Here is a 25,661-nt window from a genome sequence, read left to right as displayed (position 1 = left end):
CGGATATACTAATCTGACATACTCATGCACATATAAATTTCTGATATCGGTGTCTTCCACAGTCAGTGATCACTCCTCAACTGTATTCATATCAATCAATATACCATATTCGAATATCACATATTCTGAATATAATCTGTTTCAAATTAGATTCATATGAACAATTCCGGTATATAATAATTTCCAGCTTTCAAATCATTCAATACAAGATATTCGATTTACTCAGTAATATGCCACGAATATATCAAAATATCATAGATAAACGACACAAAATCATTCGAATATCTCTGAACACAGGATTTATTAATCCATAACAGAACTGAAATATCTCATAGAGAAACATGTAATCAGATGTAACTCTAACTCTTCAGGCAGTAAATCGTTTAACTGATATCTTAATTCTCTCAATTCAATCAGTATCATTCTGTTCAAAATTCTAAAATAAACCCAGTACCTGGTATCGAATCAAGGCTGTAATCAATCTCCCTGGTACGAAACAAATCTAATATCTGAATTTGGAAGACTATAACAAATCTCCTGCCACTAACAAATCAGTTCATGCTACACTCAGTTTTCAATAATCAACTGAATGTATAAGGAATAATTCCGTTCCTTTCGATAATCATCGAATCATAAATAATATAGATATCAAGGAATTCAAAATCGAGAATCCTTATCGTATATCCTTCATTCTCCAGTCATTTCAAATCTGAATCTTACCATTTCCTGTAGCTATATCATCAAGTGTGTCCTGGGTCTGTTCCTCGATCACCACACCCAGATGATCCTGCTCCCTGAAATCTTCGGGAACCTCTCTGTGGACAAACTCTAGCAAAGTGTCCAGACTGTCGGCAGATGTGGCAACTACCAGTCAGTCCCTGGCATTGCTCTGTGAGGTGTCTCCCGCCACAAACTGTGCAATAGGTTCCAGTATAACTCGGACTAGAACCGTTGGAGCTAGATGAACCACTCCCGAACTTCTTGAATGGCTTCTTTCGAGCTTTAAGCAAATCTTGCTTCCCACTCGTGCTGCCGCGATCAAATCGGAGAGGGGATTGCTGTGTTTGGGTTTGCATCGCACACAACCTTCCTAGTTGTCTAATCAGACTCGCCTCCGCTCTCTTCGCTCTACTCAAGGCATCAGCAAAATGGTAAGGTCGCTGCATATTCATCAATGCAACTATCTCCGAGTTCAATCCTCTGATGAACTGATCCGTTACAGCTTCATCATTCCCAAATACATGAGGAGCAAAACGCAGTAGAGTAGAGAATTTAGCAACATACTCTTCAATATTCAGTTGAACTTGCCTCAAATTCTCAAATTCCGCTTTCTTGTCCTCTCGGTACGTAACTGAGAAAAATCTTCGATAAAATTTAGTTCTGAATATTTCCCACGAAATCACTGTACCTCTCTGTTCTAACATTCTTTTACTTGTAATCCACCGACTCTTGGCGGCTTCTCGTAACTGGTTAGACACCATTTTAACTCTCTGTTCATCTGTACAATCAAGTAAATCTAACAGTATTTCTATGTCATCAAACCAATTTTCACAATCTTCAGACGTCTCGATACCACTCAGAATCGACGGCTGCAGTAACTGAAACTCTTTCAACTTTATTTCTATCTGAGTTTCTGATATATATATCTGATCAGACGAAGTACTACCTCGTTCTGGAATTCTTCTAGGAGGAATATCTGATAATCACATATGTTAGTAGTAAAAGGAGACAAATCCGTCTCAATCCTAATCCTGACCAGCTTACCTCTGATCAAGAATTGGTTTTGATCCAATTTCACATAATATATATTACCAAATCAACTCAGATATTCAGGTAACATAGTGCTTAATATACAGTAAAAACATACTGAAATCTTAGCATATACAACGTAATTCCACATTATATTCAATCATATGCCATATAAATCCAGGTAGTAAAACATAATATCATGCTAGCATTCACAATGTAATTCACATTATAATCAATCACATGCTAGCAATCACATGCAAGGAAAGAAAACTCATTCTACCCCGCTCACTCTTCTCTATCTCAGTCTAAGGAACCTACTGTTCTAGGACCTAATGCTCTGATACCACCTGTTGTGGGGACCCGGACGCTAATCAAGTTCTTAATCATCATTGGGACTAATTAATCAATTATATAACAGGGTCTAAATTTTTTTTTTAAAAGATTGCGGAACGTAGTGACATAAAAAAAAAAAAAAAAATATATATATATATATATATATATATATATATATATATATATATATATATCAAAATACAAATCCTTTATCACATACATATATTCAACTAAGGTTTTACAGCTAATATCAAGTGTCCAACCCTATCTCTAATCCAAGTCCAGAGCCGCCACTCTAAACACGATCTCTCTTCATCTCCTCAACCTTGAACATGTCCCACCTGTTGTCATGTACACATACAGACAAGACAATAGCCGGATAATTCCGGTGATAATATAATCCCAGTATAAATCAACGAAACATGTAATCATATAAACAAATATAAAGCATGTAACAGGTAACAGCAATATGTATCAAAATCTGAAACATAACTAATATCAAATTGTCGACAATACTCGTAGCTACACCATTTAGACTAGACTCAATCCTAGTCTAGGGATCCCGGTTTCCAGAAGTTGGCATTCCATATCGATCAACAGTAATAGAAAAAAATACCAATTCTATCCACATCGATAGGGTATCGATCACCAGAAATAGAAAAAGGTCTGATTCTATCCACACCGATATGGTATCGATCACCAGTAATAGAAGGATCTCTCATTCTATCCACACCGATATAATATCGATCACCAGTAATAGAAGAAGCTCCAATTCTATCCACACCGATACGATATCGATCAACAGTAATAGAAAAAACCCAAATTCTATCCACATCGATAGTCAATCCTCCGGTGACAGACTTTGGCTCTATCGCCAATAGACTATCTTGTAACATCGTGCAATGTGCCCGTGGCGATCCCGCCACTATCAGGCACTTCTGTTACAAGATTACTCGACTAATACCTGCTGTCTATATATCAAGAGAACAAGTAATCGGATACATGCTATCTATATATCAAGAAAACAAGTATATCAATCAAATACATGCAAATATCAATGCAATAAAATAAAGTATGTGATTTAGGGAAACTCAAGTCTAAACCGACTCAAGTCGATCTCCCAATACACATTGACTTATACCTTCATTGACTTATACCTTTATCTTCTCGCTCTGACGGAGACGAAGTTTCGAAGTCAATTCTGTCCATTTCCAATCTGTCAATGACAATATCAAACAGGCACAATATCAATATCTAACTCAATTCAATACCTGTTCTGATCAATACTCAAATCACAACACAATCTGCTCAATGCCAATCGACATATGGTACCACAATACAATCTCAACCAATACCGAATCTGATCAATATCAATTTATGGATGTTTCGACGGCATAACAATACAGTCACGATAACCCCGTCAGTCCAAACATCACAAATATAATACCAGACTTCGTAATCAGTATCAGTACAACTCATAATCTCAATAACAATATAAATCTGATATGAAATCTCAGTCAAATCAATTCCAAAAATCATAACAATTACATACACAATCTGTTATTCAGTCTAACTTCAATTATACGATGTCTATTATGTCAAGAACATCATATATAATTCATATTCAGTTCTGACAATATCATATTTCCAAAGTATGTCAAAACGTAACAAAACTTACGTCCCGTTGTAGCTGTCGTCGCTAGGAACACAGTACTGTACTCGGATTCGAAAACAGACGGACAGATTTCTCGCAACTTAAATTTCACCCGAAGCTTCCCTCGATTTTCTTCGATTCTCCAGAACCATTTGCTTGTTTATACATATATATATATACACGTTGCTCTTCAAAAGACAAGTGGCTTGTTCTTGTTCTGCATGACTGGCGCATATGCGCGCTCAAAGTTCGCGCATATGTGCCGGAAGCTTTATCCGGCTACTAGACTACTCGCGCATATGCACGCACTGACATCGCGCATATGCGCGAGACCTACTGTCTCGTGCCTCCACTTACTCGCGCATATGCGCGCCTTCCGCCGCGCATGTGCGCCATACTCTCTGCCCTGCTCGCGCATATGCGCCGAGCATTTCCTTAGGCTACTGGACATGCCGCGCATATGCACGCACTCACGCCGAGCATATGCGCGGGGTCTTCTGTCCACTCCGCGCATGGCTCGCGCATCACGTCACGCATGTGCGCGAGCACACCTCCTTGCACATATATTTTGCGTCTTTTCTCACCTTTCCCGATCCACTCCGTTCCGTCTATAATTACCTTGATTAATCAATACATCATTTCAGATTAATTTCAGATTACGGTAATTATACTCAAATCATTTCAGATTACGATAATCAAATTCTCGGGCCTTACATAACTTGACCCATATGTTTCAACCCCGAGCCACGGTTCGATTTTCTCGAGCCACCCTCGAACCATGCTCGACCAAACCCTGACCAACCCCTCTAGGAAACATACATGACCCTTAGAACCTACGGCCTCGACATCAGCCACAGAAACCGAAGCCCCAACTCCAGGCAGATATTTGCATATTTTACTATCAAGATATTAATGAATATATTTGATAAAAAAGGAGGATACATATAAGTTTAAAGCATAACAAACAAAAGTGCTAACCAGCAGAGTATTCAGCCACTCGAGACAACATCAGACATCGAAAAATCCGTTATAAAAAAATATCTACAAAAATTTATAAAAATGATATCAATCGTTTAATTGATCACTTGATTTTATTAAAAATATAATATATATTATGAGTGTTACTCAAATATTTTTAATACATAATAATATAAGTATCATGTTTTGATTGTCATATTCAATACCAGCAATTATTGCTCTCATCAAGTTTTATTGAAATCATCCTTGATCATTAAATAAAACATTAAAAAGTAAACCAATTATTTCTCTGAAGTTGATTTTCAAGTTTTTGTTGATTGAATGATTCAATGCATCGTATTAATTAAAAAAATAAATATATATAATTAAGTAAACTTAAGATTAATATAATAATAAATTCTGATATCATAATCTTTCATTTTATTCAATGTCAAAGATTCATTATTCAAGCAAACAATTATTATCCTAAATGTAACTGCAAATTATTATAAAAAAATCACTATCATATAAAAATAATCTATATAATTTTTTATTAATTAATTTTATAATATTTTAACAATTATATTATATATATACACTCACATCGCGTGCAAAAAAAAAAAAGTACTAAATATATATAGTTTCTCCCATGGCCTTTTGACCTAATTTTCTATAATAGTATGTCTTTTGTGAGACGGTCATATGAATCTTTGTGAGACGGGTCAATCTTACCAATATTCACAATAAAAAGTAATACTCTTAGCATAAAAACGAATACTTTTTCATGGATGACCCAAATAAGATATTTGTCTCACAAAATACGATCCGTAAGACATTCTCACACAAGTTTATGCCTTTGATAATATTCTTAAAAAAATATTATATATACATACATCGCGTGCACAAAAAATATTAAATCTGGTAACACCAAAATATTTAATTCTATAATTATCTTTCTTATCCTACTAAAATTATAATTTTAGCTCAAGTCGCTCAATATTTTACATAGAGATAAATTTAAACAAAATTTTTATTTTAAATCGAATAATTTTTTAAAATTAAAAATAATTTTGAGTTTGTGGGCATATTTTAATATTATAAATAATATCTCCCATGGCCTTTTGACCTTTTCTGAATTTGATTGATTGGCAGTAAATGAAGTTAGAAATATAGAGAGATTCACGTACTTTGAATGTTGCTTTCCCAGTGATCTCGTTCCCATCCACACACACGCACAGGCCTCGAACTTCGTTCCCTTTCCACCAAGATAACGTCGTAGAGACACAGAAGTGAGAGGATAACCCATTACTAATCCCGACAGCGGCGGAACTATGGATCACGAGGCGGATGCTCACCGGACGGATTTGATGACAATAACCAGATATGTCTTGAATGAGCAGTCTAAGCATCCGGAGTCTCGCGGGGACTTCACCATCTTGCTCAGTCATATTGTTCTTGGATGCAAGTTCGTTTGCTCTTGTGTTAATAAGGTTTGATTATTGTATTGGATTTAGTGGCTTTCGGTTGTTTAATTGTGTAACCAGCTTAGTCCTGATTGAACTCTGATTCGAAATATTTGATTGAAAAGAATTTGATTCGAAATATTAGGGATAAAAAAAACATGGGAAACTTCTGATATGTGAATTTTATTTAATCTGAATGTGAAATGAGGATTTTTTGTTTTCCCTCTCCGTTAAAGTTTGGCCGGTTTCTCCGTTAAAATTTGGCCGGTTATGTTGAGTGATGCTCTACCTAAATAGAACGGCACTCATACGTGATTTATTGAAGTCCAGCTTTATTTTACCCTTAACTGGACTTTGCGCTACTGCTATATTCTCTATATTAATGTGGATTTTTCCTATCTTGCCTGAGCAATTATCTTATCAGACAGTCTCATAAATTTTTATCCGTGAGACGGATTATCCCTACCGATATTCACAATAAAAAGTAATATTTTTAACATAAAAAGTAATACTTTTAGCATAAAATGTAATAATTTACATGGATGATACAAATAAGAGATATGTCTCATAAAATACGATCCGTAAGAACACCTCACACAAATTTTTGCCATCTTGCATGGACTCATATCCTCCAATCTGTCTTAGGATTTTCCCTATCAGCTAGGATGTTTGCTTCTCATGTGCTCCATTATATCCTGGTGGTTTGGCCGTTTGGGTACTCGGCACATCAGTGCTAGGCAAATAGTTATGCACTACCCGGTAAGGTCATAGAGGGGTTGACTCGTAGTTCTAAAATTTGCTCTTATTGGTCCGAGTAGATGAGCAGTTGCTGGCTGATGTGTTCCACCAGTACCACCATGCTGTTGGTTTTTCTTTATGATATTTATTTTGATTCTGAAACCCCCGAGAGTTGTCTTAAGCTCATGACATTTACAATTGTCTCCCAAGCCCAGGTCTTAGTTCTAGTGGTGGTTGGCTACTGTAGGTCCCTTGTCATCCTGGTGGTTAGGGTACCCAGAGAATAGTTATGCACTGCCTGCTAAAGTCCTATGCTTTTCTTGCTGCTTCTATTCTCCCTTCCCCACCATTTATATTAGCCAATTTTCGCTCTATGGGTGTTTAATCATCCATCTATTTGCATCAATGACCTTCTTGTGGTTATATGTGAGGTTGAGTGAAGGATCAAGGGAAAAGGCAATTTTAAAGGTCTCTAAATGGAACATTACTCTTATTAGTACACAGGGCATCATAAGGGTCTTAAAGTTGCAGATGAAGCATCGTCTATGAGTTACATCATGCATAGTTGGCAGACTTCTTTATTTTGTCTGCTCTACGGTGTGTTAGTCAATAATTTTTTTTTCACTACTTGAGAAGTCAAAGAAACAATTTAATTCACTTTGAATAAAGAAAATCAGAGTGAATTAAATTGTTCTCACAAAAGCATGAATTTATATTCTGCATCTCTTGCATTTTAAAAACAAAAGAGCTGTGGGTCAGTATGATCTTATTGCTATACTCCTTTCCTACTTGCAAAAAAACTAAATGAGATATCGACAAGAACTGTAACTAAGTCTGAAAAGGATATGTGAGCTGGACTTTGATGAGGTGCTCCCTTATATAAATAAAGATCCATGGAAAATCCCATACTTGACGGAAAAAAACAGCTACAGGTTTTTGTTTATGTATTCAGTAATCTCTTAAATTGTATGCTTTTGCAGGCAGGTTTGGCCAAACTTATAGGGCTTGCTGGAGAAACCAATATACAGGCAAGTCCCAGAACTCTTTCTTTTGTGGCTACATTCATTCTAGTAGCAATGCTCTTCAACCGTATTATATGTTTATTCAACATTAATACATTTAGCCATGCGTTTCTTTGAAGGGCGAAGAGCAAAAGAAACTTGATGTGCTTTCAAATGAAGTTTTCATCAAGGCACTAGTCAGCAGTGGCCGAACTGTAAGTCTTGAATAATTAACTCTAGCAGTAGAGGAAGGGAATAATCTAAGAACCTCGTTTACATTCTTGCAGAGTATCCTCGTCTCCGAGGAAGATGAAGAGGCAACTTTTGTGGAGTCATCTAAACGTGGAAAGTGTGTCATGATCTCAATCTTTTAACACTCTTAAGTTCAAGTGATCTTTTTTTATGAAATTTTTTCTCATGTTTCTATTTTGAATGTGCAGATATTGTGTTGTTTTTGACCCATTGGATGGATCCTCCAATATTGACTGTGCCGTCTCTATAGGAACTGTATGAAGATGTCTTGTTTGCAATGCAGCTCCTCTTGATAGATATATCAAAATTATATGTTATGCTATAGTACTGAATTCCATACTTCTCCTGTTGTTTAGATATTTGGGATTTACATGATGAAAGATGGAGGTGAACCAACTATCCAAGATGTTTTGCAGCCAGGGAAGGATATGTTAGCTGCAGGATACTGCATGTATGGAAGCTCTTGCACGGTACATATTACTTGTTTTCAAATGATTCGGCCTACATTACAATTCCATAAAATAATATCAGATTAAATTTCCTATGCATATTTGTTTCCTAATCTTCCAGCTCGTGCTGAGCACTGGAACTGGAGTCAATGGATTCACACTTGATCCTTCTCTTGGAGAGTTCATACTGACTCATCCAAATATTAAGGTAAATCTTGAATCTTCACTCGTACCAGTTCATAATTTTGATGGTAAACAACTCTTGAGTCAACTTCACACTTTGGAAATTAATTAACAGAAATTATATATTTGTGATCATACTGGAACAGATTCCGAGGAAAGGAAAAATATATTCAGTCAATGAAGGAAATGCCAAGAACTGGGACGCTCCAACATTAAGGTATTTGGAACATTAAAGTTTGTGAAGTCTTGAATATTGTTTTAGTACCCAGTCATTATGATGTTTTACAATTTTTGCTAATATCAGGTATGTAGAAAAATGTAAGTTCCCCGAAGATGGCTCGCCATCCAAGTCTCTAAGATACATCGGAAGGTAAGTACTCTCTAACCAAAAACATTATAGCTAAGGATTAAGGTAATAGGTTTGAGAAAACATTATGGAATGAATTTGTGAGGCCAACAGGTATATTTGGATTTATTGGGTTGAAAAATTCTCCACATGCATCTGAAGTCTTGAAAATGTAATCCACCATTTTGGGTACAATACAGTGACGATTGAGAAAATATTCTTGGAATAACACGAAGTTTTGGAACTCATTATTTTATTGGTTAAAACTTATGTGTTTGAAAATACCAACACCATCTAAAGGTAATTGCCATTGAAGTTTGAACATGTTGCTTTAGTCGTCATTTAAATTGATATAACTACTTGATCCTAGACAATGTAATATAATAACATATGCTCCTCTTTCCATTATGCTGAAGTTCATACTATGATTTCAGTATGGTTGCTGATGTCCATCGCACTTTACTTTATGGAGGCATCTTCTTGTATCCGGCTGACAAGAAAAGCCCGAATGGGAAACTGCGGTATGTATATGAATTTATATTGACAATCAAGCACCTTTCTGATTGGCCATCTTTTACGAAGAAAATTGCATGCTGATTTAATTTTTGTACGTGACAGGTTGCTGTATGAAGTTTTCCCAATGTCATTCTTGATGGAACAAGCAGGAGGACAGGCATTTACTGGCAAGCAGAGGGTAAGTCACAAATTTCATTGGGGATTTTGTTTTTAAAAGCTCTCATTTTTTCTTCTTTTTCCCCTTTTGTTTGAAATGCACTAAGTTGGTTCCAGCTCTAGTAGACTCAATTCGCTATCTAAATACTCGAACCGGGGGTCGAGCTTGAGCTAGAACATGGCGCTTTTGTTTGTGCTTAAAAAGACAAAATTTGAGATCAAGCTTGACAAGGTGCTTTGTTTCCAGCTTGAAAAGACAAGAATCTGCAACAAAAATAGTTCGAGACCTAATTGTAACAAAGGAATAAACCCTTCCTGAAACTCGAAAACAAAAGCAAATTGTAAATTTAGTCATATCAAAATAAGTAATTGAATGGCCTATATAATGAACCTCCCGGTAGCACGACTGTACTTGAGCATTTGAATAGCTTGTGTTTATGTTCAATTCAAACATCTCAAGTAACTCAAGCTAAGTTTACTCAAATCTGAGCTCGAGTCGAGCGTGTAATCCTGAATGAGTGATTTGTTTCCTTCTTGCAGGCACTTGATTTGATTCCTAAGACCATACACGAGCGCTCACCGATATTTCTGGGTAGCTCTGATGACATCGAGGAGATCAAGGCCTTGTATGCTGCTGAAGAACCAAAAAATCTCAGTTCATAATAACCGAAGTTCATGGTAAAAGTTGAATAGTTTAGATATATGCCGGAGTACCGATGAAGAGACTTTGATCAGTTGTAAAAGTATGTTTGATCCAAATTCAACCCATTTTATACAAAATCATATCATATAGGTTAAAAGGTGCAAATGAGCAATCCAATAAGTGAGCTCACATGGAATCGGTTTCGATCCGAGCTCTTGAAATTGGAATAAGTTCGGTCAATCCTCGGATTCCGACATGTGCCGTTAACAATTGAATCCATAATTTTTGTATGTTTGCCAATTGTGAGCGATATGATTTTTATAAATTTAACTACAGAAGTTATATAGATTTTTTTTTTATCAATTCAAGAATATATTAATATTATGTTATTCATTTATCAAAAGTACTTTTAGTTTATACCTCGTGATTAAATAAAATTTACAATAATAATACCGTTGATTTTTATAGCTTACACTGCATTTTTCACATATAAACATAGCTAATTATTTTCTCTCTTTGCTTTTGGTATCAAAAATTTATTTTGTATTCTGTTTTTATCATTTTTGTGTAGTATTTAAATAATAAAAATAGAGTATAATAATAAATTTTTGGAATGTCAATAATAATTTCTTATTTCGAACATTATATATTTCATATATTAAAATTTAATAATGAATACTTTGGGAAGGGGTCGTACAACTCATCCATATATTTCGTCTCGTTTCGACCGTGACTTGCCTGGATAAACAAATGAAATCAAAAAAAGCTGAAAGAGTTGTGAAATAATAGTTTGGAACCAAGAAATGTAAAAACGAGAATTCTATGGATTCGCGAAGACTCTGTGGATAGAAATGAAATAGGATATATTGAACGCGTTAGCTACAGCAATGCACGAGTCGATATGCATAGCGTTTAGTATCCATCGTTTACAGTTAGGACTACTGGGGTTTTAATCTCATTCGCTCCCCTAGTTTTCGTCTCTCAGTGTCAGTGTCAGTGTCAGTGTCGGCCCAACAGAGTAGCAAGTGTAGTTCACCGGTTCCACCGAATGCTCCTATCTCTCGGCAAAGATCGTGTGAGTGTGCAGTTGCATCGATGAATTTGGTTTAAGAAAAATTTGAGGAATACATTTCAAAAAAAAAAAAAAAAAAACTCAACTTATATTTTGATAAATTTCAAGTTCGTCTAATAATGATGCAGTTGAAATTTAGTGTAATTTATATTATTAACGTATAAATATGTTACGTGTTAAATTAAAATATAATTTATTATAAAAATAAAATTATAATCGAAATGAAAATAAAATTTGAAATTAATGTATCAATATCTAAGCTCCATTTTACCTAAGTCGTGTGATAAAGAACAAATTTTAATTAAAACCGTAAAAAAGAATAGAAAAACCGCAAATCTTTTCAAGAAAAAAGGTTTTATTTCTCAATCGAATTGAAATTAAAATTGGAGCTTCAATTACTATTTGCTCCGGTATCACTTCGCGGAAAAGTGTTGAATTTGTTGGTCTTGAGATTATCAAATGAGGTAATGGACAGTCGCCTATTTTCAACGTGTGGAGTGTAATTGTTTTCATTTTCTTTGATTTTTTTTAGTTATTTCTTGTCATAGGGAATGATTGCTAGGCAGTTGATTAATCAAAACTTGGAATAATCCTACTGATGAGCTTGGTGGGCAATTCCTGTCTGATTAGATACGGGTTTTCCACCTGTTTGATAAAATGTTTGAACTAACTCTTTTCATTTTGGAGAGGGAGGAAAAGGTTTTTCATTTTGTTGTTTAGTTATTTCATCAGTAATTTTGTAATCCTTGTTCTTTCTTAGGAAAATATATCATGGGATGCAGTGTTGAGAATTTAGAAATGAAAGATTTTGAGTAAGCCATGAGTAGCATACTTCCTACAAGCTGCAAACGGAATGTTTATACGTACAGCAAAATCTTCGGTCTTTATCTTGGAAGAAGATTTTCGTTGTGGTCAATGAAGAAAGACCCAGAGCTTGAGTCGGCATTGTCTCGAAACCGCAGATGGATAGTGAATAATCAGATCAAGAATGTAATCCTTAGATGCCCTGATCAAGCCGTGCCTATTGATTTCCTTCAGAAGAAATCCAAAAGCCTCGATCTTCAGGGAAAAGTTCTAAATTGGCTTAAAAAGTACCCCTGCTGCTTTGAAGTGTATCGCAAGGATGATGAATATTTCTGTCGACTAACAAAACAGATGAAATTCTTAGTTGAGGAGGAAGAATCTGTCAAGGATTCACAGGAGCTGGTTTTTGTGGAGCGGTTGGCAAAGTTGTTGATGATGAGCACCAATCAGAGGCTTAATGTCGTGAAAATAAATGAATTCAAGAGAAATTTTGGATTTCCAGATGACTACTTGCTTAGAATTGTGCCAAAGTATTCTGATATGTTTCGAGTTGTCAATTATGGGGGGAAGCGAAGTGCAATGGAGATCGAGCTCACATCTTGGAACCAAAATTTTGCAGTTTCTAGCATTGAAAAACTAGCACAAAAAGAGGGTCAGGACCCGTGCTTTTCGTGTTCTTTACCTTCTACATGGATAAAATCGTTGGAACGGTTTCAAGAGTTCAATTCCACTCCATATATCTCCCCTTATACAGAACTCAAAGGCCTGGTGGCGGATTCAAATGAAATGATAAAAAGAACAGTTGCTTTGGTGCATGAGTTACTATCACTTACATTGTGGAAGAAAGCTTCAATTGTCAAATTAGGCCATTTTAGGAGAGAGTTTTGCTTGCCTGAGAAACTGAATGTTTTGCTGTTAAAGCATCCCGGTATATTCTATGTTTCGAACAAATACCAAATTTACACTGTTCTTCTTCGAGAAGCGTACAGTGGGTCAGAGCTTGTTGAAAAGGATCCACTCGTTATTGTGAAGGAAAAATTTGGAGACTTGATGCAGGATGGGCTACACGAATATAATCGGAGGCACTGTGCAATGAATCTAGAAAAGAGGAGGAATAAAGGGTTTGTACCAGTTAAAGTTTCAGAAGTAGATGATGAAGGAGGTAATCTTGGTGGCATTCTTGATGCAGAAGAGAGGAAAAGATTCTATAAAGTTCTCTTTGATGATCATTCTTGATGAATTCTGATCTCTTTTTAATACATAAACTATACATTCGATATTTTGTTTCCTTGATTTTCCAATCGGGAGCCGGGTGCACAACCTAAGATGGCGACTCGAGGTCTCTTAAACAGGAGAGACTGTGCAGCAAGATCTTCCGCCAGACTTTGATTGCATGTGAAATTATTGCCCTGCAGATTCAATGTTGATGACAAAGTAGTGCAGCAACTACATGATTCGGCCTTGGGGTAACATGTGAAATTCTTGAGTGATCTAACATTGGCAACAGACCAATATATGTGCGTAAGTCATGTTGCATGGATTCTGATGTAAAATTCTCAATTTTTTTTTCGGATTTTATTATGAAACTAGTTTGATTAATTTTTTGATGGTAGTAATAAATAGTTGAGTTAATTTGTTTTATAAATGTTACTATCAATCATGTTTGGTAGTTTTATAGTAGTATCTTCCATTAATGCAAATGAACACCTCAGCTCTGAGCTCTTGCATTTGGACTTATCAGCTTGCCTCACACGGACATGAAACTAATGTATGCCAAATCAATATTAAACCTAAAATATAGAGCTAGAGGTTGAGATAGAGTTAGACATGTACTATTCCTTAATTTCAAGACAATAGTTGCGCCGTCGAATAAAGAGCGCACATGATCTTGAGCCGGGTGTGGGCGTTTTTCATAGCCACACTTTATAGTTCTACCATCTTTTTTCCATCTTTGAATCGGAATGAGGACCATATACTTGGGAATAAAAGCCCCAAAACATGTGATCCCACTCCATACAAGTATGGGGAGATAAGGGGGAGAAATCATATACTTTTGCAGGCAGGTTTGGCAAAACTTATGGGGCTTGCTGGAGAAACCAATATACAGGTAAGTTCCAGAACTCTTTCTTTGTTCGCTATTTTTATTCTAACAGTCATGGTCTACAACCGTAATTTATGTTGCTTCAACATCAATACATTTAGCCATGGCTTTCTCTAAAGGGTGAAGAGCCAAAGAAACATGGTGTGCTTTCAAACGAAGTTTTCATCAAGGCACTAGTCAGCAGTGGCCGAACTGTTAGTCTTGAATATTTAACTCTAGAGGTTGAGGAAGGGATTAATCTACTGCTTAATGTATAAGAACCTCGTTTAAATTTTTGCAGTGTATCCGAGGAAGACGAAGAGGCAACTTTTGTCGAGCCGTCTAATGTGGAAAATGCATGTAATCTTGATAAAATTTTTTTTCCTCACATTTCTATTTTGAATGTGCAGATAGTGTGTTTTCTTTGACCGTTGGATGGATCCTCCGATATTGACTGTGGTGTCTCCATAAGAACTGTATTAAAATGTCTCGTTTGCTATGCAGCTACTGTTTATAGATATGTCAAAAGTACATGTTATGCTTACAGTGGTGAATTCCATGCTTCTCGTGTTTGGATATTTGGGATTTACTTGATGACAGATGGAGGTGAATCAACTATCGAAAATGTTTTGTATCCAGCGAAGAATATGTTAGCTGCAGGATACTGCATGTACGGAAGCTCTTGCAAGGTACATATTGTTTTCACGTGATTCAACCCACGTTACAATTTGATAATTAATACCAGTAAAAAATTCCCTATCTATAATTTTGTCCTAATCATTCAGCTCATGCTGAACACTGGAACTGGAGTCAACGGATCACGCTTGCTCACTCTCTTGGAGAGTTCATACTGACCGATCCAGATGTTAAGGTAGAATCTTTAATCTTCACTCATACCAGTTCAATGATGCTTTTGAAGGTAAACTCTTGAGTCAACTTCACATTTTGGAAACTGATTTACAGAAATTGTATGTGTGTGATAATGTTGGAACAGATTACGAAGAAAGGAAAAATATATTCAGTCAATGAAGGAAATCCCGTGAACTGGGACGGTCCAACATTAAAGTACGTGGCTCACCATCTATGTCCCTCAGATACATTGGAAGGTAAATAAACTGTCAAATCAATTTTAGCGAAGGATTGAGGTAACAGGTTTTGTTGGTGATTTTTAGAGCATGACTGGAAAGTCTTTATTGCATTCTTCCTTGATTTGTTTGAAATTTAGACAGGGTTTAGTTATCTTTATCTCGTCTCCCTGGCTAGAAGCAAGAAATTTAATGATGTTTGGTTTCGTTTTCATGTTTTGGAGAAAATATTGTTGGATGAATTTGTGAGGCTAAAAGGTATATTTGAATTTTTTGAGTTGAAATTTCGATTTCTCAACATGCATCTGGAATCTTGAATTTGTAATTCACCATTTTTAGTACAACACATTGATGATTGAGAACATCAAAGTAACATATTTCTTAGCATAGCACAAAGTTTTGGAAGTGATTATTTCATTTCACAAAAACTTATTCATGTCTCAAACTATAAACACGATCTGATGGTAATCGCGAGTAAAGTTCTGATATGTTGCTACTGGTTTGTCTAAATTAATTTAACTGCTTAATCCAACACCAATACAACATAACAACTTATGTTCCTCTTTTCATTATGCTTATGTTATGCTATGACTTTCAGTATGGTTGCTGATTTCCATCGCATGTTACTCTATGGGGGCATCTTTTTGTACCCGGCTGACATGAGAAGCCTGAATGGAGAACTGCGGTATACTTAAGACCCCGTGTCGATCCTTGGGGCACTTTTTCGATGGATCATCTTTTACGAAGATAAATTACACGTGTTGATGTAATTTGTATGTAATAAGGTGTTGTGTGAAGTTTGCCAATGTCATTCTTGATGGAACAAGCAGGAGGCCAAGCAATTACCGGCAAGCAGAGGTAAGACCGAGAAATTTCATTGGATTTTATTGTTAGAAGCTGCATTCCTTTTCTTTCTTTTTTCAAATGCGTCAATTGATTCCAGCTCGAGTAGACTCAACTACCTATCTAATTACTCGAACACTAATTTTAACGATATCAAAATAAGTAACTAACGACCTATACGATGAAGCCTTGGTAGCACGACGAGCCCCAAGATTTTCAATTGTTTTTGTTTATGCTCAACTCACACACAAGTAGCTCAAGCTAAGTTCATCAAATCCGAGCTCCAGTGATATGTTTCCTTCTTGCAGGCACTTGATATGATTCTCAAGACGATACACGAGCGCTCGCCGATATTTCTGGGTAGCTTTGATGACATCAAGGAGATCAGGGCCTTGTATATGCTGCTAAAAAACAATTCGTTTCATAACTGAATTCCCTGTAGTAAAATGGACTTTCTTTAGATGTATGCAAATTAGTGATGCAGGGAAGTTTGTTCTGTTATAAAAGTGTGTAATAATACATTCATATATAAATTAAATGTGTAAAATTGAAAAATATGTCGAGGAAATAGGAATCTGACATACAGAGTCGTACACATTTTATTTATTAAAAATAGATATTAATTACAACAATTTATTACTTTTTAAAGTGAATTTATGCTTATTTGTTTTGTGATCGACTAAGTTAATGTTTAAAAAAATTGATTAGATTTTTCTTTTACAAAGTTTTGTAAATTTATTAAAAAAAAAATTATAATCATTTTTTTAAGCATTTGCAAACATTACTTACATCAAATGTCTGGAAAAAAAACTGTCTTCCCCTTGGTTTTTGCCCGATGTAATCATGGTTTGTGTGTAATATCAGAATAATTATTGTTGGCCATTGTAATATATCTATTGCTTTCACAAAATATCACTATAGGATATAACAATATAAATACTTGAATGTTATATTTGATGGGAAAAAATTTATTCCAATATAGTTACTCTTTACACAGAAAAGTTAGCCTTCTTAAATTTATATTTGGCAAAAACTTGTGTGAGACCATATCATGTGTCGTATTTTGTGAGATGGATATCTTATTTGAGTTATCAATGAAAAAGTATTACTTTTTATGCTAAGAATATTACTTTTTATTGTGAATATCGATAAAGTTGACCCGTTTCACAGATAAAGACTCGTGATACCGTCTTACAAGAGATCTGCTCTTTATATTTTATATAAAAATACGATATACATAGATGAATTCGAATATGTAAAATGTACATCCCCAAAAAAAAATGCAATTTTTTAAAAAATTGCGGAACAAGTTTGTTACAATCAGATTTCAAACTTAGACATTTTCTCAAATTTGAAATATTAATGTCAGACATATTATAAATCATCGAAGAAAAAAGGTTTCATATGTGAAAAAAAATAGAGAAGAGAGCAATGGGATGCATATGGTTGCTATCAATTGGTTGCACATGGAATCTCACACTTGCATGGTGCTCAATTTGGGCTTTAAGAGTGCTTTGCTTTTGGTCCAATAATGGGGCCCAAAACTGCGACTCTACAAATCCACTTATCTTCTTCGTGGGCCCTACGTGATATATATATATATATATATATATGGCAAAAACTTGTGTGAGACAGTCTCACGGGTCGTATTTTGTGAGACGAATCTTTATTTGGATAATCAATGAAAAAGTATTACTTTTTATACTAAGATTATTACTTTTTATTGTGAATATTGGTAGGATTGACCCGTCTCACATATTGTGATCCGTGAGACGGTCTCACATGAAACCTACTATATATATATATATGACATGAGAATCTGTGGTCGTTACCCTTAGGTATATATTGCGTAAACTCTATGTCACATGAGTAAATCGCACTGGACAAGCTCGTGCGATAAGATATTGATAAGATAAATTGAACTAGTGATTATTGATCAAACGTTAACTTACTCAACCGTCTCGAATATAGTTTGCGGACTTAAATTGGCTGTATTGTTATTATTGGAAGTTAATTAATTTCCTGCCGTTCACTGAAATATAAATAATAATCAATAATCGAGTACGTGCATTGTATCTATTGAATTGAAAAGGACAATTCAAAATTAAACTATTTCTCAGAAAAAAAGTTAAATTAATTTATAATAATAACCTCGTAAGTTTAATTTATTGCATTAAACTAGATAGTTCCCATTATTCACCAACTTTATGCTTTAAACTTACAAGTGTGAAAAGATAATTATTATATTAAAATAAAAGTATGATTTGAGAAAAAGATTTAGCTTCTGTTTTGGACAAATATCTATATTTTAATTATAAAAGTGATTTTTTTAAAAAAAATTATAAAACATTTTAAAAGTTGACAAAAAAATGTGTGAGACAGGCTCACATGTCGTATTTTGTGAGACAAGTCTCTTATTTGGTTCATCCATGAAAACGAATTACTTTTTATTGTAAACATCGGTAAGGTTGACCCGTCTCATAGATAAAGATTCGTGAAACCGTCTCACAAAAGATTTACTTTTAAAAGTTGTTTTAAGAAGTAATATGTGTTTGGACAACAATTCTATAAAAAAAAAATTACACTTATAAATTTATCACAAAACAAATCTGAATTGTTTTTTAAAAAATATACTTGGAGAACATTGTTTTAAAAAAATTCAAATTGTTTATAAAATCTTATCCAAACGCATATTAAATTTTTTTTTTTTTTAAGAAATAATGTTTATAAACAAAATAGAAAGATGGGGTAAAAAGTGTTCGATATTTGATAGAAATACTTCCTTATCAAATGATGGAGGTGTGGGGTCTAAATTTAGACTTACTTTTTTATCTTTGACTACTGAACAATCTTATTCCACTTTCATTTAAATTAAATTATATTTTTTTATTGCGAGAGATTTTATTATTCTTTAAATTGGGTGACAAAAATATACTCACAACAGAATATCCATTGTATTATCAAAATTTATATTTAGTAAGATATTCGTTCATTGTATTATCAAAATTTATATTTAGTAAGATAGTAAAATTCGAATTTTTAAAATCGTATAGTAATTCAAACTTTACGTATTCATCGTTCTCTTAGCTAGAAAAATTATCGCATCTTAACAATCTCACTATAAATGATTACACGTCTTGTTATCCATGAAAATTGAACACGTGAATTTGACTCTGGTATCAATTTTAGGAACGAACGCATGACGTTTTAGGAAAAAGTATAACTTGTGGTTAAAGCGCAACTCAAATCTTTTAAAATGTATATATCAACTCAAACATTACGTATTGATTGTTCTCCTCACGACGGAATTATTACATCTAAATTACATTTCCTTGTATTGTGTGCAATAATTGTCCCTGATTGGTAAAGCGATCGAATCGTGATGTTGGAGCTGCTGTGCGGTTTAAAAAATTTGAGTTGCACAATTACTACTAACTATAGCTTTTGGTAAAACGATAAGCACTCGGTCTTACACTTTGTGTGAACATATAATCAATCATATGAGCTTTGGCTCGTTATATTTTACTACAGCATCGTTAGATATAATTTTTGATAAATTGATAAACGTACGCCGCTTAGGATGATATATTCTTTGTTGTACATTGTTTCTCTTGTAATTTTGCTTCATTTCCAACCGTCACTAATTGTTTATGTGTATCTTATACAAATAAGTTTTGCACGATTTCTACTTCCAATTCGATTGCAAGAAAAAGTGCTTATTTATTTATTTTTAATTTTTTTAACTTTATTTATGACAGATTGAAGTTGGAAAAACCTCAAAGCTTCAGCCCCACCCCTTATTTTTTATGTATGTTCTAATAGTTATTTGTATTAGTTTGGTACATAATTTTATTTTCAAAACAAAATGACTTCTTGTCATATTTCACATTACACGCAAGACGGATGTAAGTGGGTGGTTGCCATAGGTTGTAACCCAGACATGTTAAAAAAAAAGGTCACCGATCTGCGCGTCAGAGGTTCTTTGACTTAGACGGAAAAATAAATCGAGAGATGTGTATAAGTAGACAGAGATATGATGGAAAATGCATCAAACATCAAAACCCATAGCTTACCTTCCACAATGTTCAAGTGAAGAATATGTTGTAAACAAAAATTAATCCTACGAAGTTCAGAGATATCAACTCACGTCATCTCAAGCCTTGTCAATTTGCTTATGCTCTTAAATCATAGCCCAAATGGGTTTTAGCCAGACCCTGTTATCTATATATATGTATATATATATATCCGTAATTTCGAATATTGCTATACGATATTTGATTATCCCGATTTAGCCTGAAAGCCCATACATGTAAAAAAAAGTTTCAACAATATGCGTCAGAGGCTCTTTGACTAAGACGAAAAGGTAAATCGAGATATGAGTATAAGTAGACAGAGCTCTGATGGAAAGGACATCAAACACCGACCCTTAGAGCTTACCTTCCACAATATTCAAGTAAAGAATATGTTGTAAACGAAAATTAATCCTACAAAGTCCAGAAATATCAACTCACATCGTCTCAAGCCTTATCAATTTGCTTACGCCCTAACAAACACCGAACAAACACATTGTTGAAACATCTGCATTAGCTTGCATGTGATTTCAAATAATGTTTTCTTTTACTCCTTTACATGCTCGATAATCCTTTTTTTTTAATAAAAGATAACAATAATATTAATATAAAAAAATTCTAAATTTTTATAAATAAATATTTTAAAATGTTAGTTTTACTTATGTTTTGGGTTTTTCGTATCCTTTCGATCTCATTATTATTATTAATATTTTTTGTCCAATGACTATACAATGATTTGGAAAATAGCAACGTGTAACGTGTTTCAAAATTATTTTAACAGTTTTACTCAATTATAATAATTTCTTCCCTAAACTCAAAAAAATAAAATGAGTAGGTGTCATATGAGACGGTCTCACAAATATTTATCTGCGAAACGGGTCAACCCTATCGATATTCATAATAAAAAGTAATACTCTATGCATAGAAAGTAATATTTTTTCATTGATTACTCAAATAAGAAATCTGTCTCATAAAATACGACGCATGAGACCGTGTCACACAAGTTTTTACCAGATAAAACAAAACAGTTTAGCTACGAATATTTCAATAAAGATGAAACAGAAACATCTTTTAAACCAACATACAAGTAATAAGACTCATTAATCAAAATTATATGAATTATTTTTAATAATAAAAATTGTTTTTAAGTTTCAAAGAAAAAACAATTTTACTATTTCCCAAACAAATTCAACTGATTATTTCGATTTATTTTCTAAAATTATATTTTCCAAAAATATTTTATAGATACTCCTAAACTACAACAAAATATAACTATTAAAATTATTTCATTGTATTGATCATGTGCACAAATAATAATGTTTTTTATTTATCTCAATCATGATAAAATTATTAAAAGTCAAAAAAAAGAAAGAAAGAAAAGAAGTAAAGCTATAAAATAAAAAATAAAAAAAGAATAAAAATATTAGAATCCCACTTGTTGGATGCTTAGTTAATGCAGTATATAATACATAAAAGTTAATTCCACATGGCTGAGTTGTTCACATGCCACCATACTCAATTAATTGCAATATATGTTACACTTGAATTAAAAAAATAAACTGGTAAGTTCTATAATCGAGTATTTGTCATTTTACTAAAAGTTATAATTGATGTTCACGACACAATTTTAATTTTTTAAATTATACACGAATGCTGGCTCAAGTGTCACAGATCGATTAATTTCTTAATATCGACAATTATTACATCCGACATAAATATATATCAATAATTTAATGAAGAAAAAAGAAAATAAAAATAGCGCAAACTTTGTTTTAACTTTTTTATGCAACAGTTGATCTTTATGCTATTTGATTAATTGCATGTGGCATGTTCCAAACTTTTCTTACTATTTTTTGTGGGAATATTTATTTCATGGGAAATGTCATTCCAAGGAATAATCGAAATTTAATTTGGTCAATTTTTTATATATAATTTTGTCGAATTATATTGTCAAATATCAATTTTAATTTTGTATATTTTAATTTTTTTTAATATTAATGTTTTTTTTAAATCGAGAATACTGATGTTGCAATACACACATTATCGTCATTGTCATAATTTCTACGTAACTTTCAATTTGTGTCACACTAGCGTCATGTCGGAAAATGAAAAAAATTACAACTGGAAAACAAAAAAAATAAAGTCAGCTGATTAAAAATAGAATTTGATAATATAGAAATCGATATCATAGACAAATTTACAAAATTTAAGATTTATTCCTAATTTGTTCAAGTTTAATCTCACATATTATATTATGTTTAATGTAATGATATTACTAATTACATAAACTTACAATTTATAAATAAATAATATATTTTGAAAAATGTAATAATTATATATATTTAGTAATTTGAAGAATATTAGTAAATTATTTTATGGAAATTGTATCATATGCAGCAAAATGAATTATTCCTCTTACAAATCACATCGTGAAGCTATATATTCTCTGCTCTTTTTGCACGTTATGATACTATTTTTAATTTGGAATATGAGAAGGTACAATTTTTAAAACAAAAAGAATAAGTCTATTGTGAGATGGTCTCATGAGTTTTTATATGTGAGACGGATCAACCCTATCGATATTCACAATAAAAAGTAATATCCTTAGTATAAAACATAATACTTTTTCATGGATAACCCAAATAAGATATCCGTCTAACAAAATACGACATGTGAAACCGTCTCACCTAAGTTTTTGTCAAATAAAAAATACATATTATCACATTTACATCAATGTTCAATCACAATTAATTTTTAAAAACAATATATTTTCATATAATATTTTGATTAAAAAAAGTCAGGTCACCACACATTAAAAAATATAAAAAAGAATATACTAGTATATACTTATACCTTAAACATTATGCAATATATAATAAGTGTTGAAAAATAATATTTAAAATGTGTGTATTGAATATTTGAATGTTGAAAATAAGAGTTGTAAATATTGAAAATTAGTGTGTGATGATGTAGGTAATGATGTATTTTATTTTTGGATTATTTGTAAAGATTTTCTATAAATAGATCTCTCATTTGTGAAGAAAATCACAATTGAGTAGAGAGAAAAATATTATAAAGTGTGTAGTTTGGTAAATTTTGAGAGTTTGAGATTTTTACTTTTTACCATAAATTTTTACTTTTTCACAACACGTTATCAGCACGAAGCTCTAAAAGTCCTTCATACTTTTCCAAGCTTCAAACAGAAGAAAAAGGTAACAAAATTAATAATATTTATTTTACTGTTATTTATTTATTGTGTATATATTTAATATATAATATTATGTTATTATTAGAAATAATACAAATAAATTTTTCAAAAACTTGTTATAAATCCTGGGAGGATGTTAAGACGACATCCCACACTCCCGGTAAGGGGTACGACAAGTATAAAAGCCTACAAGATTTTTAAATAAAATAACTTATGACACATCATTATAATAATATGATATAATATACATAATTATTTAAACATGACTAATATTATATACACCATATTTTTACCATAAAATTATACAAATACATACCTTTATTTTTTTATACACCAACGGTCATAAACGGTAAAAAAAACGGCTAGTTTTTGCCTTATAAATATGATCTCACAAACACATTCAATCACTCCAACTTTCTCTTCTTCTCTAAAAATTATTCTTCATCAAATTCTTCGAAGAAAAAAAAAGATGACTTTCTCAAGGTTATTTTTAATTATTTTGGTTATCATACTCACGAGTCTTTTATTTATCGGAGAATATCCTCCTCGTGTGTTTTCTTTATTTTTACAAATGCTTGTACTTGTCGTTTATCCATTACTTTGTATTGCAATATTCATTAACTAATAAAATGCATCCTAATTTTTTTAATACCACCATGTCAAATTTGACAAAGTTCGAATTTGTTGCGCTCGACATCACGGGAAAAAATTATATGCCATGGACTCTCGATGTAGAAATGCATCTTAAGTCATTGGGTCTAAGTGAGACAATAAAAAAAAATAGCATATCGACATCACAAGAAAAGGCAAAAGCCATTGTATTTTTGCATCGACATCTCGACGAGTGATTGAAATGTGAATATTTAATTGAAAAAGATCCCATGGCTTTGTGGAAAGGATTGAAAGAAAGATTTGAACATATAAGGGAAGTTATACTTCCGACGGCCCGTGATGAATGGATTATGTTAAGATTCCAAGATTTTAAGAAAGTCAGTGATTATAATTCAGCGATGTATCGAATAATCTCGCAGCTAAAATTTTGTGGACATGAAGTCACAGAGTCGGAAATGCTTGAAAAAACATTTTCCACATTTCATGCATCAAATATTACTCTACAGCAACAATATAGAATACGTGGATTTGCGAGATATTCTGAACTCATCGCCTGTCTTCTTGTGGCGGAAAAGAACAACGAGCTATTAATGAGAAATCATCAGTCCCGACCCACTGGATCAACAGCATTTCCAGAAGTAAATGCTGTAAGTAAAAATGAATTTAAACCTCGAAACCAAAATCAAATTCAAAGATAAGATTTTGGTCGAGGTCGTGGACGTGGACGTGGAATTGGCCGTGGTCGTGGTCAAGGTCGTGTTTTTGAAAACAATAGAGATATTTATTTTTATAACTCATCTCGAAAGAGCGTCCCAAAACATCCACTGAAAAGGCATAATGAGAATACAAGTGTTAATGAGAATCACTCAAAAAGATATGAAAGTTCTTGTTTCAGATGTGGTACTCCAGGACATTGGTCCCGTATTTGTCGAGCCCCTGAGCATCTTTGTAAACTTTATAAAGAATCATTAAAGGGGAAAGAAAAGGAGACCAACTTCACTGAACGCAGTGACCGTTTGAGTGATTCAACTCATTTTGATGCTGGTGATTTTATGAATGATTTCTCTGGAAATGATCCATATGTTGGTGGGATAGAAATGAACAATATTGATGCCACAGATTTTCTCAATGATTTCTCTGAGAATGAACAATATAATGGTAGAATATAAATGTACAATAATTTATTTTTCATGTATTCATATAATAATGTTTTATTGTACAATTATGATATGTGTTATATTTACATATGTTTTGTCAGTAATTTTATTTCATTGTATATTTTTTTGAAGTTCAAAAATGGAAAATGCTATGAGCAAAGCTGAATTTTGCATACCCGATGGTGGTACAACGCACACTATCCTCCGAGATAAAAGATATTTCTTGGAACTAAATCCAACAAAAACAACGGTGAATACAATATCAGGTCCTATAGACTTGATTAAAGGAT

General features: G+C 33.2%; 2 protein-coding genes across 16 annotated transcripts; both read left to right on the top strand.

Annotated features, from left to right (window-relative positions):
* Positions 1-5,837: 5,837 nt before the first annotated feature.
* LOC140819794 (fructose-1,6-bisphosphatase, cytosolic) lies at positions 5,838-10,550 on the top strand. Its single transcript, XM_073180020.1, has 12 exons — positions 5,838-6,183; positions 7,875-7,922; positions 8,036-8,110; positions 8,183-8,244; positions 8,336-8,402; positions 8,504-8,617; positions 8,718-8,804; positions 8,926-8,996; positions 9,084-9,149; positions 9,560-9,646; positions 9,744-9,819; positions 10,338-10,550. Exons 1-12 carry the CDS (start codon positions 6,025-6,027, stop codon positions 10,458-10,460), a joined length of 1,035 nt encoding a protein of 344 aa, XP_073036121.1. The 5' UTR covers positions 5,838-6,024; the 3' UTR covers positions 10,461-10,550.
* Positions 10,551-11,811: 1,261 nt separating this feature from the next.
* LOC140819791 (protein WHAT'S THIS FACTOR 1 homolog, chloroplastic) lies at positions 11,812-16,881 on the top strand. 15 transcript variants are annotated; one of them, XM_073180017.1, is made up of 7 exons: positions 11,812-11,976; positions 12,061-14,423; positions 14,537-14,611; positions 14,807-15,085; positions 15,182-15,267; positions 15,391-16,339; positions 16,633-16,881. In XM_073180017.1, exon 2 carries the CDS (start codon positions 12,332-12,334, stop codon positions 13,550-13,552), a length of 1,221 nt encoding a protein of 406 aa, XP_073036118.1. In that variant the 5' UTR covers positions 11,812-11,976; positions 12,061-12,331; the 3' UTR covers positions 13,553-14,423; positions 14,537-14,611; positions 14,807-15,085; positions 15,182-15,267; positions 15,391-16,339; positions 16,633-16,881. The 15 variants fall into 15 exon arrangements, with proteins under 15 accessions (XP_073036118.1, XP_073036112.1, XP_073036117.1 ...); XM_073180011.1 differs by having other exon boundaries at positions 14,698-15,085; XM_073180016.1 differs by adding an exon at positions 14,698-14,756 and having other exon boundaries at positions 12,061-14,611; positions 14,901-15,085.
* The last annotated feature ends 8,780 nt before the right edge of the window (positions 16,882-25,661 follow it).

The sequence above is a fragment of the Primulina eburnea genome, chromosome 18, assembly GCF_022965805.1.
Source record: "Primulina eburnea isolate SZY01 chromosome 18, ASM2296580v1, whole genome shotgun sequence".
Classification (NCBI taxonomy): Eukaryota; Viridiplantae; Streptophyta; class Magnoliopsida; order Lamiales; family Gesneriaceae; genus Primulina; species Primulina eburnea.
The sequence above is the reverse complement of the archived record's forward strand: the minus strand, read 5'-3'. Positions and strand labels throughout refer to the sequence as shown.

Excerpts from the sequence above, each read along its gene's own strand:
- LOC140819794 (XM_073180020.1), top strand. The coding sequence starts at position 6,025 with ATGGATCACGAGGCGGATGCTCACCGGACGGATTTGATGACAATAACC. Across the intron at positions 7,923-8,035 it reads CTGGAGAAACCAATATACAG|GGCGAAGAGCAAAAGAAACT; the intron begins GCAAGTCCCAGA and ends GTTTCTTTGAAG. Across the intron at positions 9,150-9,559 it reads TCTCTAAGATACATCGGAAG|TATGGTTGCTGATGTCCATC; the intron begins GTAAGTACTCTC and ends CTATGATTTCAG.
- LOC140819791 (XM_073180005.1), top strand. The coding sequence starts at position 12,332 with ATGAGTAGCATACTTCCTACAAGCTGCAAACGGAATGTTTATACGTAC.